This window comes from Rhinolophus sinicus, chromosome 3 (assembly GCF_057876585.1).
Source record: "Rhinolophus sinicus isolate RSI-liver-muscle chromosome 3, RSI-T2T, whole genome shotgun sequence".
In the NCBI taxonomy this organism is placed as follows: Eukaryota; Metazoa; Chordata; class Mammalia; order Chiroptera; family Rhinolophidae; genus Rhinolophus; species Rhinolophus sinicus.
This window is the reverse complement of record NC_142503.1, coordinates 140,554,776-140,573,802: the sequence shown is the minus strand read 5'-3', so window position 1 is coordinate 140,573,802 and position 19,027 is coordinate 140,554,776. Positions and strand designations below refer to the sequence as shown.

General features: G+C 42.4%; 1 protein-coding gene across 2 annotated transcripts in view; it reads left to right on the top strand.

Annotated features, from left to right (window-relative positions):
• Positions 1 to 19,027, top strand: part of SPG11 (SPG11 vesicle trafficking associated, spatacsin) — a 76,753-nt gene that overhangs the window by 56,814 nt on the left and 912 nt on the right. Inside the window, exons 28-39 of one of the 2 annotated variants that reach the window (XM_019725312.3) lie at positions 2,641 to 2,803; positions 4,571 to 4,785; positions 5,228 to 5,978; positions 11,100 to 11,239; positions 12,124 to 12,322; positions 12,718 to 12,855; positions 14,634 to 14,767; positions 15,465 to 15,572; positions 17,013 to 17,181; positions 17,586 to 17,674; positions 17,877 to 18,032; positions 18,704 to 18,855. In XM_019725312.3, the coding sequence (XP_019580871.3) occupies positions 2,641 to 2,803; positions 4,571 to 4,785; positions 5,228 to 5,978; positions 11,100 to 11,239; positions 12,124 to 12,322; positions 12,718 to 12,855; positions 14,634 to 14,767; positions 15,465 to 15,572; positions 17,013 to 17,181; positions 17,586 to 17,674; positions 17,877 to 18,032; positions 18,704 to 18,855 (2,414 nt within the window). Of the gene's footprint in view, positions 1 to 2,640; positions 2,804 to 4,570; positions 4,786 to 5,227; positions 5,979 to 11,099; positions 11,240 to 12,123; positions 12,323 to 12,717; positions 12,856 to 14,633; positions 14,768 to 15,464; positions 15,573 to 17,012; positions 17,182 to 17,585; positions 17,675 to 17,876; positions 18,033 to 18,703; positions 18,856 to 19,027 lie in introns of those variants that run through there. The other variant, XR_012494767.2, reaches the window with a different exon arrangement.

The window sequence follows — 19,027 nt, the reverse complement described above, 5'->3', positions numbered from 1 at the left end:
TTTCTAATTTTCCTCGTATATGCAGCTGTTTTATGATGTCTTAATTTTTCATGTCTGACTCCTGAAAGAGGAAAAAGCAAAAAGTGAAGGGGGAAGAAAAAGGGTGCTGGTCCTTTAAGTCACCTGGAAGTCACTTAAACTGGAGGGATGGTGCTTGCAACAATGGGGGAGGTGGAACAACAGTGGCTGCACCTGTTTGGTTAAAAGCAGCAGTCAGATTAGAGCACAAATCTCTGAGATTTGGAAGACAGAGTCTTCTCCACCTCCTCTAATTCCTGTAAGCTGCGTGCAAGCTGCTTTAGGAACACCTGCATAGCTGCAGACAACATGGCTAGGGTTGAGGGATGGGTAGCTGCTACTGTGCACAGGACTGAAATTGACCAAAATTATAATAATTTACCTTCAAGTCTTACTCTGGAAATTGCAAACCTTCAATAGACTCCAGAGTTCCAAAATAGTTGCATTAGACAGTCTGCCAATGCAATAGTTATCTAGATGGGGAAACAGATTACTAATGCTTTCTACTCTGCCGTCTAACAGCCCCCATCCCCATTTTTAAGAAATTTTCTTTTTTAGAGCAGTTTTAGTTCACAACAAAACTGAGAAGCAAGTACATGGATTTCCCATCTACCCCCTACCCACACACATGCACATCCTTCCTCATTATCAGTATCACTCACCAGAATGGTGCATTTGTTACCAAATTAACTTACATCGACACATCATAGTCACCCAAAGTCCATAGTTTACTTTTGGACAAATGTATAATGATATATAGCCATCATTATAATATCATACAGAGAATTTTCACTGCCCTAAAAATTTTCAGTTCTGCCTACTCATTCCTCCCAACCCCAAACCTCTGGCAACCACTGATGTTTTTACTGTCTCCATAGTTTTGCCTTTTCCAGAATGTGGTATAATTGGAATCATATAGAATTTACTTTTCAGATTGGCTTCTTTCACTTAGTAATATGCATCTAAGTTTTCTTAACTGTCTTTCATGGGTTGATAGCTCATTTCTTTTTAATGCTGAATAATAATTACACTTTCTGCAGTCTATTTATCCATTCTCCTACTGAAGGACATCTTGGTTGCTTCCAGGTTTGGGCAATTATGAATAAAGCTGCTCTGAGCATCCCTGTGCAGGTTTTTGTGTGGACATGTTTTCAACTCCTGTAGGTAAATACCAAGGAGCATGGTTTCTGGATCACGTGGTTTAAGAGTAAGCTTTGTAAGAAACCACCAGCCTATCTTCCAAAGAGCCTGTACCATTTTGCATTCCCACCAGCAATGACTAAGAGTTCCTGTGGCTCCATATCCTTTCCAGACTTTGGTGTTGTCAGTATTCTAGAGTTTGGCGATTCTGATAGGTATGTTGTGATATGTCATTGTTGTCTTAACTTGCATTTCCCTGAGGAGTTATGATATTGAGCCCTTTTTCATATGCTCATTTGCCATCTGTATATCTTCTTTGGTGAGGAGTCTGTTATTGGCCTATTTTTTTTTTTAATACAGTTGTTTGTTTTCCTATTGTTTAAAGAGTTCTTTGTACATTTGGATAACAGTCCTTTATCAGATGTGTCTTTTTCAAATATTTTCTCCCAGTCTGTGGCTTGTCTTCTGATACACTTGACATTGTCTTTTGTAGAACAGAAGTTTTTAATTTTAATGAAGTCCTGCTTATCAATTATTTATTTCATGGATTGTGTCTTTGGTGTTGTATCTAAAAAGTCCAGACCATATCCAAGGTCATCTTAAGTTTTCTCCTATGTTATCTCCTAGGAGTTTTATAGTTTTGCGTTTTACACTTAGGTCCTGCCAGGTATCTTCTTATCCTTGCCCGACTGCCCCTGCTGCAGCCTGCTGCGGAGGGGCAGTGCAGCTGCTCTATCCCTGCCTCAGCCCTTTACTTCCATATATTTTTTCCTTTAATCAGTTCCATCATCTGCCTGCTGTAATCACTCTTCTTAGAGCAGCAGAGGTATGTAAACAGTAAAGACTAAGAAGTCATGTCTAATTCAAACTAATGAGGCCTGCTACTTGGGGTCATTTTCCTATCCATATTTTTAGCATTTGATTGAAATGACATAAATCCAGGCCTCTTTGACATCCTTCTCAAGTAATAGTCAAAACTACAAGCAAACTTGCAGAACCAGTTCAGCAATGTTAAGCAAGTCTTTCTAAGAAGTCTTTATATGGGAATTTCGAATCTTCTGGACTCAAGGGCAGGCTTAGAGCCTTTTTTGAGAAGTTCTTAAATGAAACCTGTCTGGTTAATTTCACAGCAACTGAGCAGGGCTATTAGTTTGGCTGTCAGTAACTGGGGGTATTTGCATCAGTTCACTCCGTAGTCTTTAGGTCTCTTTCCTATCTCTGACTTTCACACACAGTTCTCTACACCAGTACACCCCACAAAGAGATAAACTACACAGCTGCTGAGGAGGGCTGATTTTTGCCACTCTTCTAAGCCACACTACTGATTCCTGCCTTTTAGAAAGGACCTGCAGAAGCATCTCCCTTTGTGATAGGAGATAACTTTTGATGGTACCTTGGTTTTCTTAGATATTCCCACATTTGGAAGTTTTGATTTGCTGTTCCTGTGAAACCACTTTCCCTGACCCTCTGTTTTTTTCATAGCTTGAAACAGCAACCACAGGGGTCCACACTATCATCCCTGTCCCATGGCTGAAGGAGCAGGTGTGTTTTCTTTTGAGGCTTATGCTGCAGCAGTGTAGGACCCAGTATGAGCTGGGGAAGCTTTTACAGCTGTTTGTTGGAATAGAGCATCTCTTCTGTGATGGTAAGACAATCCTTACAATTAAGTTGCAGTTAAGAAGTTAGCTTTCTTAATCTTGAAAAATATTTAGAAGGACATTCAGGAAATTAAAATGCATATGATATATAACATTACATTTACAGTCTGTAATGGGGTTTGAAGAACTTACAAAACTTCAGTCATGCTTAAAGCGATCAAAACCTAGGACAACGGGATGTAACATAAATAATAGAACTATCTATTCATGCTAAGCAATTGTCAAATAGCCATATGTCCCCCCTGGCTAGCCTCTCCATTACCCTGTCACTGTCATTCTTTTCTCTGACAAGTAACCTTAACGTGTCTTCACTGCTCAGGGTCACAGACTTGTTTCAGAAATACCTAATTCATTTTGAAGTTTTCAGAGATAAACTGCACTTAATTTTTACAGGTGTCTCCAGACATCGGCAGTTTCTAAGCTTGTTGCTTATTGCAATCAATGTTGCCTTACCCTCTTTTCTACTTGTTTGATAACTTCAAGTTTTTAGTGAATGATGTTATTCTTTTACACTAGATTCAGACATTTTCACTCCTACAATTATTTTATCACATTTAAACTCCCAGATGTTCAACTGGAGAACGCAGATTTGCACAGAACACTGACAGAATGCTGCCTCAGTGCCAGTGCTGTAGGCTATGGAGCTGATGACTGGAAAAAGGGGGTATTTCCTAAATGTAGTGTATAGAAGTTCCTTTTAACATATACGCAGGTGTCTTCATTGATCTTTAGTAATCTTAATTTTTTTCAGAAATTAATTTCCTATTTTCCTTCCAGAGTTATTCTATCCTTAAAAAATTGCAAGGATTGTCTACATTGTTAACATTACTATAATGCTTTTATTCATATAACTAAGTTATTTCTATTTTTATAGAATATTTGTGTGTGTATATACCATGTATGTGCTTAGGGAAAAGAAATAGGTTTTTTTAAAAACCTGTGTTTTATCTGATGCCAGCAAAGAAACCCAGCATGCTTACACTGGTGCTTATTGGGCAGGATGTCTCACTGTCCCTGGAACTACCTAAATCAGATGACAGCTGCAGGTGACATCGGTAATAGGCTCCTACAGAATGTTTCCCCCCCTTTTATGGTAGGGTACATGTAGGCTCTGCACAGACTATTTGGGAGTGGCAGCAATCTCAGCCACATAAGTTGCTGGCAGAGAATTCCTAATGTTACTGATGATAAGAACTTCCCAGGGACGTCAGGAAGAGCTCAGCTGGGTCTCACTGGGCTAGTAGCTCGGTTTCTGGAGGAGCCAGTGATACGCCATTCTGAACACGATGGGCTGCATTACAGTTCTGGCTATTGGGCAGCTGCAGCGTCAACTGCCCTGCAAGTTCTGTGTCTTAATTCACATGGCGGCTGCATTGAATGAATGAGTGAACAATTATAACAACAGATTTGTTCAAGGTAGGATAGAAAATCCAGAAAGAGATGGGACTAACCTGAATGGCCAACTCTTCCCCAGGTTGACTGAGTTGCTACTACATAGTAGGCACCCAACCTCTGCTCTGTGTTTAAAGCCAGATGTCTAGATTGATCCATGGGCTAAGCTCTTACAGTTCTTACTACATAGGAGCTGCCTATGGCTTCCTCTGCTAGTCAACCAGAGTAGAAAAATAGATTTTTTTCCCCTTTAAACATAGTATTATGTTAAACATATTTCTCTGCTGATATTTCGTTACTCTTGAAATGCCATCGTGGCATTTTATTGATTAAATGTTTATATCCTCTTCTCTTTGGCACAGGTCCAGATGTAAAGAAGCTATGTGTCCTTAGCCAAATTTTGAAGGATACATCCATAGCCATTAATCATGTAATTATTACCAGCTATAGCCTTGAGAATTTTCAGCATGAATGTAGATCTATTTTGGAAAAACTGGAGACAAATGGACAGTTTGCTTTGGCCAGGAGGGTAGCAGAATTAGCTGAGTTACCTGTGGACAACTTGGTTATTGAAGAGGTAACATAAGTCTTTTAAGTTATTTTAAAAATCTTTGCTTTTTGAACCAGCATTAAACAAAGAATCAAATGAGATATGTAATTTATAGGAGATAAGGCTTTTATACTTTTGATACAATTAGTTTCATCCTGTTTCTACAGGATGAGCCCAGGAGGCCCATTATTGAAGAACATATGCTTTAAATGTAATGTTAGCTTACAGGATATACTGCAACTATTTTCCTTTGAATAGAATTAAATATAAGGTGGCTTCTCCTTGAACTCTATTCAATTGATAAATTTAGAATTGTTTTTCATACCTTAACTTTTCAGATAAACTACACAGGATCATCTGTAGCCAAGTCCCATGTTCTCTGACTTGATTTGGTGTTTTAAAGTATGGCAGCATTTATGATACTTCTTTATCTAGGAAAGACTAAGATTCACTTTGTTAAATTTCACAGATAACACAGGAAATGCAGACTTTAAAACACATTGACCAGTGGTCCCTGAAACAAGCAAGAATTGACTTCTGGAAAAAATGCCATGAGAATTTTAAGAAAAATTCCATTTCAAGCAAAGCAGCTACTTCCTTTTTCTCAGCCCAGGCCCTCGTGGCATGTGAGTACCCAACTGAGGCAGGACAGAGCAGCATTGAGGAGCGCCGTCTGCTGCTCACCCTGGCAGGGCACTGGCTTGCTCAGGAGGACCCGGTGCCTGTAGAGAAGCTGGAGGAGCTGGAGAAGCAGATCTGGCTCTGCCGTATCGTCCAGCACAGCCTCAGAGGAAACCAGGAGGAAACAGTGCCCAGGTTTTCTCAGCAGATCTCAACTAGTGGTGAACTTTCCTTTGATAGCTTAGCCAGTGAGTTTTCATTTTCCAAGTTGGCTGCTCTGAACACATCAAAATACTTAGAACTTAATGGCCTTCCATCCAAAGAGACTTGTAAGAACAGACTGGATTGGAAGGAGCAGGAGTCACTAAACTTTTTGATTGGGCGCCTATTGGATGATGGCTGTGTGCACGAAGCGAGTAGAGTATGCCGATATTTTCATTTCTACAACCAAGATGTTGCCTTGGTGTTGCACTGCAGAGCACTGGCTTCAGGGGAAGCTAGTGTGAATGACCTGCATCCAGAGATCCACGCTCTCCTACAAAGTGCTGAGCTGCTGGAGGAAGAAGAACCTCGCCTTCCTCTAAGGAAAGTCCCAAGCAGTAAGTAAAGGAGATCAAACTCCCTGAGTTTTGGCACTGTCTCCAGGAAGAAAAAGGTCCCTTTTGATATATTTATAGTTACACTAAGTTAAGAGGAACTCTTTTCCAGGCAATCCATAAACTAGGTAATTAACTAGTCAGTGAAGGAGAAACACCTATGTCTTTTAACTAGCAGTGTATCAAAATTAGAGGGAATCCTATCTGACTTATAATGAGTTCATTGAAATTTATTCTATACAAATAATCATGTTTCCAATTGTACATTAGTATATAGAAATATGGTTGATTTTTATGTTAACCTTGTATCCTGTGACCTTGCTAAACTCGATTATCTTAGGAGTTTACTTGTAGATTCCTTGGGATTTTCCACAGAGACAATCATGTATATAAGTAGAGAGTGCTATTTCCACCTTTCCAGTCTTTTGTTTGCCTTTTGTATGCCTTCTGTTCTTTTTCTTGCTTTATTGCACTGGCTAGGACTTCCAGTATGATGTTGGATATAAATGGTCAGAGTGGACATCCATACCTTGTTACTTATCTTAGGGAAAAAGCATTCAATCTTTTACCGTTAGGTATGATATTCATGTTTTGAAGATATGCTTTGTTATTTTGAGGGTATTTCCTTCTATTCATAGTTTGCTGAGAGTTTTTGTCATAAGTTATTGTTGAATTTTGTCATGTTTTTTCTGTATCCATTGATATGATCATGTGTTTTTTTTTCTTCTTTACACTGTTAATATGTTGGATTACACTAATTGCTTTTTTAATATTGATCCAGCTTTGTAGTCCCAGGATAAAGCCCACTTGGTCATGGTGTGTTATTCTGTATTGATATATTAACTGGAATCAATGAGAATTTTTTGCATTTATGTTCATGAGGAATATTAATCTGTATTGTTTTGTATTGTCTTTGTCTCATTTTTGTATCAGGATAATGCTGGTTTCATGAGTTGGAAAGTACTCCCTCCACTTCTGTTTTTCTGGAAAACATTATGTGGAATTGGTATTATTTCTTTAAATGTTTAGTAGAACTTACCAGCAAAACTATTTGAACCTGAAGATTTCTTTTTGGAATATTTTTAAATATGAATTTAATGTCCTTCATACTTGTATAACTCTTCAGGTTATCTTTTTCATCTTGCGTGAATTTTGGTAGTTTGTGGGTTTTGAGGAAACTTTTTTTCCTGCCTGTTAGGTTATTTGAACATTTTTTACTCTTCCATTTTAGTTTATTGTGACTTTGACAACATATCTTTGTATAGTTCTTTTCAGTTGTTTGCTTTAGGAATTATATTATACCTTATTAACTTTTCAGTCTAATCAAAGTCAATATTTTACCACCTCAACTGGAATGCAGAACCCTTACCATATAGAGATCACTTTACTTCTCTCCCTTTATATCCAAGTTGTTTTATTGCATTGTATCTACATACATTGGAAACCCCATCAAACAATGCTAATCTTTGCTTTCAACCAAAAAAAGAAATGTATTTTTTTCTTTTTCTTTATTAGTTTCAGGTGTATGTAAAACAATGTAATAGACATTTCACCTGTCACAAAGTGATAACCCCTTTCCCCCAATCTGCTGCCCCTCTGACATTGTATATATTACAATTCCATTGTCTCAATTCCCTATGTTGTACTCCATATCCTGTGACTATATATATATTAAATTATAGTTCACATACAATATTATTCAGCTTCAGTTTCAGGTGTACAGTGCAGTGGTCAAGCATCTACTCCATCATGAAGTGGTCTTTCTAATAAGATATGTGCCCGTCTGACACCCTATAAAATCTTTACAGCATTATTGATTAATTCCCCAAACTGTCTTTCATATCCCCGTGGCAATATTGTAGTTACCAATTTATGCTGTCTAATCCCTTCCCCTTCTCCCTCATCCCCTTTTAGCAACCATCAGTTTTTCCTTTATATCTCTGAGACTATTTCTATTTACTTTGCTCATTTATTCAGTTCTTTAGATTCCACAGATAAGTGAGATCATATGGTATTTGTCTTTCTCCAACTGACTTATTTCACTTAGCATAAGGTTCTCTAGGTCCATCCATATCGTTGCACAAAAAATATATTTTTAAAACTCAAGAGGAAAATAATTTATTATATTTACTCAGATAGTTACAACTTTTACTGCCCTTCCCTCATTCCTGACATTTCGAGTTTCCTTCTGGTTTCTTTTTCCTTCTGTCTGAAGGACTTTCCTTAGTAATTATTTTAGAGTTTTCTGCTACCAACAGATTCTCTTAGTTTTTCTTCATTAGTTTTTCTTCATCTAAGAATGTCTCTATTTCACTTTCATTTCTGAAGGATGATTTTTGGATATAGAAAATTCACTATTTTCTTTCAGCAGTTAAAAATATTGTTCCACTTCCTTTTGACCTCCATGGTAGCTGATGAATAATCTGCAGTAATTTGAATCATTTTACCCCCAGTAGATAATGCATTTTTCTCTGGTTGCTTCCAAGTATTTTTTCTGTCTTTAGTCTTCAGCAGTTAGCTTCCAATGTGATGAGGCATGTGTTTCCTGGGTTTATCCTATTTGGGGTTCAGTGAACTTCTTGAACAAGTAGGTTTGTGTGTTCCACCAAATTTAAGTTGTTTTCAGACATTATTTTTTTCAAATATTTTTTCAGCACCACTCTTACTCCTCTCCTTCTGGGACTCCAATAGCATGAATCGTAGAACTTTTGTTAGTGTCTCACAAGTCCCTGAGGCTTTGTTCAACTTTTTTTCCAATCTTTTTTTCTCTCTGTTGTTCATATTGGATAATTTCTGTTTGTTTATCTTCAGTTTCACTGATTCTTTTCTCTGGCATTTCCATTCTGTTGAGATTTTTCATTTCTGTGATTTTTAAATTTCAGTTATTTTTTAGTTCTAAAATTTCCATTTTATTCTTTATACCTTCCATTTCTTTGCTGAGACTTTTTTTGTTTCAAGAGCATTCATAATTGCTTATTGCTGTAAAGCGTTATCAGATAATTTCAACATTTGTGTCACTTTAGTGCTGAGTGTCATCTGTTGTCTTTTCTCATATGAGTTGAGATTTTCCTGTATTTTTGTATGCTGAGTAATTTTGCGTTGCGTCCTGGACAGTTTGAATAGTATGTTATGAAACTCTGGGTCTTATTTAAATCCTATGGAGAATGTTGATGCTTTTTTAGCAGGCAATTGACCTGGTAGGTTCCGGCTACAAGTTCTAACCTACTTTCTGTAGGCTGTGGGTCAGTTCAATTTTCAGATCCTTCCTGGTACTATTCAGATCCATCCCATGTATGTGCCATCCTGTGGTCAGTCTGTGACATGGATGGTGGTTTATTTGTTAATTTAGTTCTCAGAATCTTTGATATGCTGATGAGGAGCAGAGCTATACATGCAAAGCCCAGGAGCCCTAGCGTTTATAAACACCTTTGTATTGCTTTCCTGAATCTCTCTCCCAAGTACTTTTGGGTTCCCTGAAGCTTCCCTTTTCATTCCTCTGGCCCAAAGCTGGAGGTTTAGTTACCCCATGCTGTCATGCCCTTCCCTGCCTGCATCCAGGGCCAACTGACAGGAGGATAATGCAAAAAGGAAAGGGTTCACTCCACCCTCTTGGGACCAGAGCCCCTCTAATCTAAGAAAAACGTTCCTCTCTGAGTTTTGGCTCTTGCCAGCTGCTGCTGCGGCCTCTACCACCACAGCCAAGGGGTTGCTTAGGAGTTGACATGAGAGAGAATGAGCATTAGGCATTCCCTTTTCCACTCCTTGAGCCCACAGTAGAGGGCTTCTCATGGGGTGCGTGCTCTCTGCGAGCCTAAGTGCTCAGTTCTGGGTTTCAGGTGGTACTGCATTCAGGCTAAAGGTTACTAGAGGGGGAAAATGGTGGTTCTGGTCATCTTCCATCCACCTGCCACTGATTCCTTTTCAGAGTCCTCATACAGTGCTGCATGTACTGTGTCTGAGTTTTCTGTTGATTTCAGTGGGAGAGGCAGGTGGGGTGAGCTTACCCCACCTTATCTAGAGCTAGAATCCCCAGTGCAGGATTTTAAGCAGGAGAAGAACATGGGTTGAGTTGCTTTTTACTTTTGTTTTCTTTAAAGTGTATTTTTAATGCATAATATCTTAAATGCAAAAGTATTGCATGTTTAGTGTAACAAATAACACAATACAGAAGTGCATAAAGTAAAAAGTGAAGTCATTTACCCATTCAGCACCACCCCCACCAAATTCCCCAGAATACCATCTTTTACTCACTTGATATTTTCTACATGTGGGCTCCTGCATGTGTACACACACATTTATTTTTTACAAAAATGAAATCGTATTGTTCTACAACACTTTTTTTCTGTCTGTACACATAGAGACTGCATTATTTTTAATGGCCACACAATATTCTATATGTAGTATGATTTATTTACTAATGCGTTATTGATACACATTTAAATGTTTCAATTTTGTTTTTGCTATTAGAAAGTGTTGTGTAAATATTCTACTTTTTTTTTCCCTGATAGAAACCCTTTATCAATTAAAGTTTTCTTCTATTTCAGGTTAAGAGCTTTATATATACATACATATATATATATGTATATAGTCAGGAGTGGATTTTAATTTTATTATGCCTTTGAGGCATCTATCCAGATGACCCTTGGTTTTTGTGATTTGCATTTTAGAAAGATCCTGATGAGTATGGGGCGAGGGGCGGCTGGCAGCAGGAGACAGTAACAGCTTGTTAGATGCAGGCCGATGAAGGCTGGTACTGAGGCAGTGATTGGAGAGGTGTTTGGAGATACAGTCAGCCAGACCTGGCGACTTCTTTAATACCAGGGCGGGGTGTGTGGAGTAGAGTGTAGCGGTCAATTTTGGTGATGACCCCTAGTGTTCATTCAGTGGCTTTGAGTTTTTGTTGCCTTAAGAGGCCTTTGAAGTATTTCCACCTGTGATTTCCTGGAAGAAGGTGATGAGAGAAGTTTACGTGGGGTGTGGGCCATGTCAGAAGTGGTCCCAGACCCAGGGGGAGCCATGGGGGTGCAGTGCAGGAAGCTGTGGGCAGAGGTCGGGTCATAGCGGGTTGGGGAGAGGCCTTAACGTGCCAGTTTAAAGCCCCCTCAGACCTGTGTTTGCTTCTAGCTTCAAGTTTGGACAGTCAGTCATTTGTGATGCTGCCCCCTATTGATGAAGTGGTGAGCAATCTGGGAACTCTGACAAGCAGATGCCTCCATGGGAAGAACTACTGCCGGCAGGTCCTCTGTCTGTATGAACTTTCCAAGGTAGGTGCCAAAGGGTGGGGCTCCACGGGGAGCTTCCTCTGAGGAGGAGGAAAGTGGGGAGCTGGAGGTAAATTTTGGACCTTGCCAGGTCAGCCCGTTAGATGGTAACTATGGCCTGGGAGTGCAGCTCTTATCAGGATGTGGCCCGTCAGTCCGTCCCTGGGGAATAGTGGCGAGGACGCCAGGCCAGGTGCCAGGGTGCTTTGAGTCCTGGTAGCAGCTCAGCCAGACATTTCACTTCTCTGGGCTCTTGGTTCTTGATCTATAAATGATTTGACCACCAGGGTCCATTCTAGTTGTAATATCTTAGGTTTTGTTTCAGGTTTGTTTGGCGCTTTCCATATGGGAAAGAGCCCAAAATAAGTTTTAAAATAAAATAAAATGGAAAATGACCCTAAAGACAGGAGCCAGAGCAGCCAGGAATTGCTTGTGGCTTTGTGCTGATTGAAGGAGAACAGTAAACTCTAGGTGAAGTGCAAGAGCACAAGAGAATAAAGCCAATCACTAAAGCTCTTTGCCCTGGATAAGGCTCAGAGACTTCTTTGGAAATTGAGGGTTTTGCTGCTGCCATGGGAACAACAGGAAGGGGCTCTTCACTTCTACTCAACTTTCTCACGTTTCATAACATTTGCAAAGCTCAGGGTTCAACACGAGCTAAGTCTCCAGATGCTGTCTGTAGACAGCCTTCCTCTTGCTGGGATTTGGCTCACTGGCGAAGCAATAGGAAGGGCTAGAATACAGTGCTTGCTTCCTCGAAGGTTCCTGCCCGGGTGAGGGACCCTCAAGCTCAGAAACGGATGGAGTGTGTCCACGTCAGAATTCAGAAAGGCTGGCTTTTTCCTGGCTCCCAGCAATAGCTCTGACTGCCTTTGACTTCCTCTCAGGAGCTGGGCTGTTCCTACACACACGTCGCTGCCCAGGATGGTGAGGCTGTGCTCCGAGCAATCTTGACCTCTCAGCAGCCCGACAGATGTAAGCGAGCCCAAGCCTTCATCAGCACCCAGGGCCTTGACCCAGATACGGTGGCTGAGCTTGTGGCTGAAGAGGTGACCCGGGAGCTGCTGTCCCCATCAGAGGGAGCAGGTACCCTGCCCGCCAGGCTCCCCCAGCCTTTCAAACCACGGTCATAATTCCCACTGTTATGGCTTTGGATGATGTGCTCCTATGCATCCTGCATGCTGCCCTCAGGCTGCCAGGTTGCCCTTGTAAAAGGAGAACACATTGCATTTATTGTTTTTTGTTTTATGATTATGCTTAGAGTGGCTGTGCCTTTCTCTGAGCTCATGAACTCCTGTCCTGTATGAGGACCAGTAGGCCAAGGTATTTGGGCTCAACAGAGGCGAGCTGCATCGGGAACCCCTGCAGCACCATCTGGTGCCCAGGCCGAGGCAGACGGCGGCTCCTGGCACGGGGCTCTTCTCTTTCTCTTAGCTCGCTCAAGGTGAAATCAGTGCCTTTCTCCAAATCTTTCTCTACAGGACATAAGCAGATGTTCACCCCAGCAGAGGAAAGCCAGACATTTCTTCAGCTGACCACTTTGTGTCAAGACCGCACATTGGTAGGCATGAAGTTGTTGGATAAGATTTCCTCCGTTCCCCACGGGGAATTGTCTTGCAGTAAGTTCTTGGCCATTTTCTTACGTTTTGGGCCCAAGCTGGTTTTCCAGAAGTCTTCCAGACTTAGTCTTTCCAAAACTCAGCTCTGGTCCATGTTCCTGCTCTGGCTCCGTACCGCTCCAGCAGTTAGTAAATTCTTGGTACAAAGCCTTAAGTTCATTGATGAAAATTTAGAAAATGTATACGGAAAAGTAGCCCAAAATTTAAAATCACACGAAAAGGTAAACCTTTAACATTTGGCATATTTTTCTTATTTTACTCTTACATTACCCTGCAAAGTGGAATGTTATTTCCCCCATTTTAGAAGGAAACTGAAGCTTAGAGCAGTTAATTTATAGCTGTTATATAGCAAAGTTGGTATTTGAACCCACTCTGTGTGATTTAAAAGCCCGCTCGCTCCCTTTCCACAATGTCTAGTTCCCAGTGGGCCTTCAGTAGTATGTCCCGCTGATCCTTTTCTACGCAAATCTGTAGGTTTTCATTTTTCAAAAATGGCATTGTACTGTGCATATTGTTTATAATTACTTTATGAATATGCTGTCTTTAACATTTTTCCATGACATTGAATATTCTATGTCATTTTTAATGGTAACACATTATTTCTCTTATACATATTATAATTAAAAATTGTTCACCCTACTGTGAACAATTTTTAGATTGCTTTCAATTTTCTGCTGTTTTAAAACACTGTAACAAACATCCTTATAGGCAAATCTATGTGCACATCCATGATTATTTTCCTAAGATAAATTCCTGACTCAAAAGAGTATGCCCATTTTTAAAGCCAGAGAGAGAGAGAGGCATTTTACTCCAGAAAAAAAAAAATGCTCTTCTCATTTCCACGTAAGCAGTGTGAGTAATGTTTCCTGGAACCAATTTCACTTTGCAAATTTGATAGATCCAAGGAAGGCATTTTACTGATGTTTAGTGAACAAATAAAATAATAAAAGGATAAACAGTATTTTTAAAATAGCCTTCTGTATCTCTTCTCAGTCCAGTTCAACAATATAACATTTACTGAGTACCACCTGTATCCCAGGTACCCTAGTAAAAACCAGGGATATGGTGACCAAGTTAAGCAGTTCCTGGAACCCACAGACTAGGGTGTGATACACAGGAAGAGCCAGACTGACGGGGTCAGGAAGGTTCTTGGAGGAAGTGTCCAAACCAACGCCTGAAGGATTAGTTGAGGCTGCTCAGTAGTCGGTAGGTTTAAGGAGGGCTCTGCAGGCGCCAAGGCCCAGAGCACACAGCGTGTAGTAAGGCTGGGAATCCTTTTTCTGTCTTCAACATTGCAGATATTTTCCCCAGTTTGCCTTTTAATTGTGCTTACAGTGATTGTGTGTAATAGTTTTAAATTTGTATGTAGTCAAATCTTTATTAATCTAGAAAGCCATCAGAAAAGTAAAGGACACATGGCACTTGATTAGGCTCTTTGGAGTTGTGTTGGCAGGTGCTCCATCCGTTTGTCTGCAGTTTCTCCAGCTTTAGAAAGCAGGGGTTCCTTGTTTTCATTTGTAGGGTCTCAAAAGGTCACTCTCTGGTCACTCACTACAGGACTGTCTTTGAAAAGAGATTATGCTGTCACTGAGAGAAGAATTTAGGCAGTTAGGGAGCTGTCCCAGAGCTGGAGCTGGTGAGGTCAGGGGTCAGAGGACCGCTAAGAGGGCCTCTCCAGACAGGCCCATGTGTCCCAGGCCCCTTCACCCTCCTGCCAGGCTCAGACAGTGGGTGGTCAGGGGTCACAGTCCTGTCTCACCAGTGCCCCGCTTAACCAGCCACAGAGCTGCTGATCCTGGCCCATCACTGCTTCACTCTGACGTGCCACATGGAGGGCATCATACGAGTCCTGCAGGCCGCCCGGCTGCTCACAGACAACCACCTGGCCCCCAGTGAGGAATATGGGCTGGTGGTAAGTAACCCCCTCACCCCCACTTTCCATCCTGAGGAAACCTTTGAGAGCAGATAGGCGGGGGAGCAGTTCAGGGCTGATGTTGTTGTAGGCAGTTTGCCCATCTGGACACCACCACCTGCATGGTAGCTGGCTGGACAGCTCAACGCCGCCCAGGTTATGATTTCTGTCAGAATCAGGTTGCTCCAGAGAAGCCCAGAGGATCTCTGCCACGCTCAGGGCTGTCATACCCTATTGCCAGAACAGTTAGCTTTTCTAGAGGGCTAAGACAGCTGTATATCCCCCAACATAGGTTCAGACCTACCTCTTATCTCTGAATTGAGATGAGCTGACAAGTCAAGCCTTCTGTGCCTCCCCCAAATGCTCTGGGCTTGAGACTGAACTGACCGAAGTGGCTGAGCAAGCCCCTGGGCACTGCAGTAAGGAGTGGTGAGACGGCAAGCGTGCCTGCCCAGGAGGGTGGCACTTCAGCACTCAATAGTCAAGCTTGGAGACAAGAGGAGGGAGCAGCCCAAGGACTAGAATTTCTGAATCCCCAAGGTGTCCCCTTGTTGGGTACATGGGAGGGGGGGCTGAGCGTGGAAGCCCGGCCATCAGCCCTTCTCCCCGGAGCTTGGTATCTGAGAGCAGCCTTCAGGGGAGTGGTCTGGCTCACAGGATTCCAGGTGCTGACGCAGGCTGCACTCTGCCGTTCCAGGTGCGTCTCCTCACTGGCATTGGAAGGTATAATGAGATGACATACATATTTGATTTGCTGCATAAAAAGCACTACTTCGAAGTGCTGATGAGGAAGAAGTTGGACCCGGTAGGTGTACAGTATTTTGAGCTCTAAGATGACATGTATTGTTGATATTCAGGAGTCTCAGACTTTCTCAGGAATACTCCCAGTCAGGGGGGGCCTGGGATATGAGGGAGGGAATTAAGGACCTTTAACCAATAGCTGAAGGATCCAGTTCAGACCAAGTAGCGATTATGCTGACATATGCTAAATAGGGAAGAAAGTAAGTTCCTGTACCTCCACCCTCAACTGTTAGCCGCCTCCAGGCCTAATGCCTGCCCTGCCGGGTGCAAGGTCCTTTCCTTCCAGCCACGCGGACATGGGTTGGCCAGCTCAGAAGGCCGTGACTGAGAGCTATTAGAATGGACAATTTTCAGAGGACCATGAAAAAGTGTGTTGCTGAGAGCTATTAGGAAGTGAAAGCCAAGGCCTGGGCCTGGAAAGCTGTGGAGCTATTTATGACGACGAGCAGAAGGGAGACTTGGAAGCAAAAGCCTCATCTGCCAGATCACTGGGCTCTGAGCGCTTGTCTGTCAACATGTGGCACCAACACATCACTCACAAAGCCTGTTTCCAAGTCATTCATTTGGCTGATTCATTGCTTCAGCCCATTCACCTCTCAAGATTTAAAAACCATGGTACACTTTTGGCTTCTGGGAACTTGGGCCCAGCCAAGCAGGATTAAAAAAAAAGACAAAGCAGAAAAAACCCTTACTGCTGGGGCTCATTTCAGGCCTGGCCAGTGCAGTCGTCAGGAGAGGAGCAAGTCCTGGCCGCCTGCAGGTCCTCCAGAGGGTATTTAAATTGTTTCTGAGGCATTGTTTCTGTATTTAAATATTATTTTAATAACTTTTTTCCTGATTACAAAAGTAATGCATATTCAATGTTAAGACACTTGGGAAACAGAACAACACAGAAAGAGAAAACCCTCTGTGTGTATCTACCATCAGGAAACAGCCACTGCTAACAATTCGGTATATGCCTTTTCTTTGCACACATATCCACAAACGTTGTATGTGTGTGTGTGTATATACAGTTAATATTTTTAACCAAACTTATGCTGTCCAAATATAAACTTTTCTCACTTAATAAGCATGCCATGAATATTTCCCAAATCAACATCAGTTTTAATGGCTACACGGCATTTTCTTAGCCCTTAATCTTAGCACATTTCTTTGCTTATTTCTTTAGGGACAGATTTCTATTTCTTTAGGGATAGATTTCCTAGAAAGGGAATTGTTAGAATAACGCATGTGTGCATTTTTAAGGCAGGTTTTACCGTTCACACCAGCAGAGTATGTGCCTGTTCCCTTATACTCAGGATAGCAGAAACTTTTATATTCCTTTTTGCTTGTCTTTTCCTTTTTCTTAGGAGGTTTTAAGGAGCTTTCAGAACCAGGGACTCAGCCAGTCCTGCCTGCCTCGTAGTCCCTGGTTGAGACCTTGGTGTCCCTTTTTTCTGCGCAGAGTGGCACCTTGAAGACGGCCCTGCTTGACTACATCAAACGCTGCCGTCCCGGGGACAGTGAGAAGCACAACATGATCGCGCTGTGCTTCAGCATGTGCCGAGAGATTGGGGAGAACCATGAGGCCGCTGCCCGCATCCAGCTGAAGCTGATTGAGTCTCAGCCCTGGGGTGAGCAGGGCCCTGCTGCTGGCCAGGGAAGGGGTCTCCAGAGCCCATGCATGAGACTGACCCACCTCAGCTTCTAAGAGCCACTCAGTGGGGCCCTGGCTGGGCGGACAGAAGGAAGAGGACGTGGAAGACATTTCCCTCTTGTAGCCTGTGCACCTTCAGGAACCAATGAGTATATTGATACTAAGCCTGCCTTGTTTGAGAGAGAAATGAACTAGATGGAGCACTGAATACTATCCCAGTGTGTGCATTTCTGGCTTACTGCCCTTTACCTGAGTGGGACATATCTGCCTCCCTGTAAACAACAGCTGGGCTATCTAGTCCAGCCCAGGATCACACCGATTGGGGTGGAGAGGGACCAGCCTTGGGAGTCAGATCCCCCCGTTTCCTTTACTCCCCTGCAGAGGACAGCCTCAAGGACGGGCACCAACTGAAGCAGCTGCTGCTCAAGGCCCTGACTCTGATGCTGGACGCAGCAGAGAGCTATGCCAAGGTGACCACGGGGTCTTATTCCAGACTGGCTTTGGGGCTTAGTGTCTGCAGTAGGAATTATTTTGCCCCTGGGCTTTCCCAAGTGAATGGGGAGGAAGTAATGGACCAACTGGGGGCAGAAGGGGTGAAGTTCAATTGCTGGAGGGTTCACAGGGGAGATGATAGCAAGTCTACCTGTGCCTACCTCCATATCTGTCCCTCAGGACTCCTGCGTGCGACAGGCCCTGCACTGTCACCAGCTCACCAAGTTGCTAACACTGCAGATTCACTTTCTGAACACTGGCCAAAACACAATGCTCATCAACCTGAGCCGGCCCAGGCTGATGGACTGCATCACGGCCCTACCCCGCTTCTACCAGGTGAGCAGGGAAGAACAATCTAGCCCACATCGCCAGCATCCTCTCCTGCTCTTCCTCTCATGGGACCCTGAGCTTGAGAGGCTTGCCTGAGGTCTCAGGGCTAGTGACAGACCCAGGACAGTTCAGTTCTCCTTAGCTGTCTGACACACCCAATTACCTTTCTATGGTAGTATTTCTTACTAGTATGTTGTTTGGACAAAGGTTGGAGAATGGTGAGAGATACCGTTCAGCCAGCAGATACCTTTGCTCCTTCGACAGTTCAAGGTTCAGAGGAACATCTCTGCTATTGGTCCTGGGAGCATGTCAGCCCCAGCGCTTTACAGAATGGTGCACCTGGTTAGCATAGGGAAGCAGCGCTTCTGGGAGCCTGGTTCTGGCTCTTTAATGAGGGATGGTTATCAGGGAATCAGCCCTTTCACAGTTCCTTACACAGTTGAGTTAGTGGGAAAAATATTCTTTCTCAGTTTTATTAATCCATTGTGAGGACGATTAAAAACACTTAAAAGTGTTTAAGGGAAGGGAGGGTAATGTTCAACTAACATCAGTTCTGATACATGGAGCCTTTTAACATGAGTGGTAACGATCACATTCACTGAGTACACAGCACTGTCTTCTAGAACAACTTTACATCAGATAGGCTCTAATGGTGTCCTTCCCTCCATCCTTTTAAGGCTTCTATTGTGGCTGAGGCCTATGACTTTGTTCCTGATTGGGCCGAAGTTCTATACCAACAAGTGATTCTTAAAGGAGACTTCAATTACTTGGAAGAATTTAAGCAGCAAAGGTTATTAAGATCCAGTATATTTGAAGAGATTTCAAAAAAGTAAGTATTCAAATGCCTCTGCTTTAGATAAGGCATGATTAAAAATTTTATGGCTAAGTACAACATGCCTATAGCTACCCCTCTGCGTAAGATGCCAAGAATCCCCCCAGAAGGAAGAGGTCTTTGAACAAATTTATGCAAACAGATGACTGAGAAGAACAGTTTGCTTATG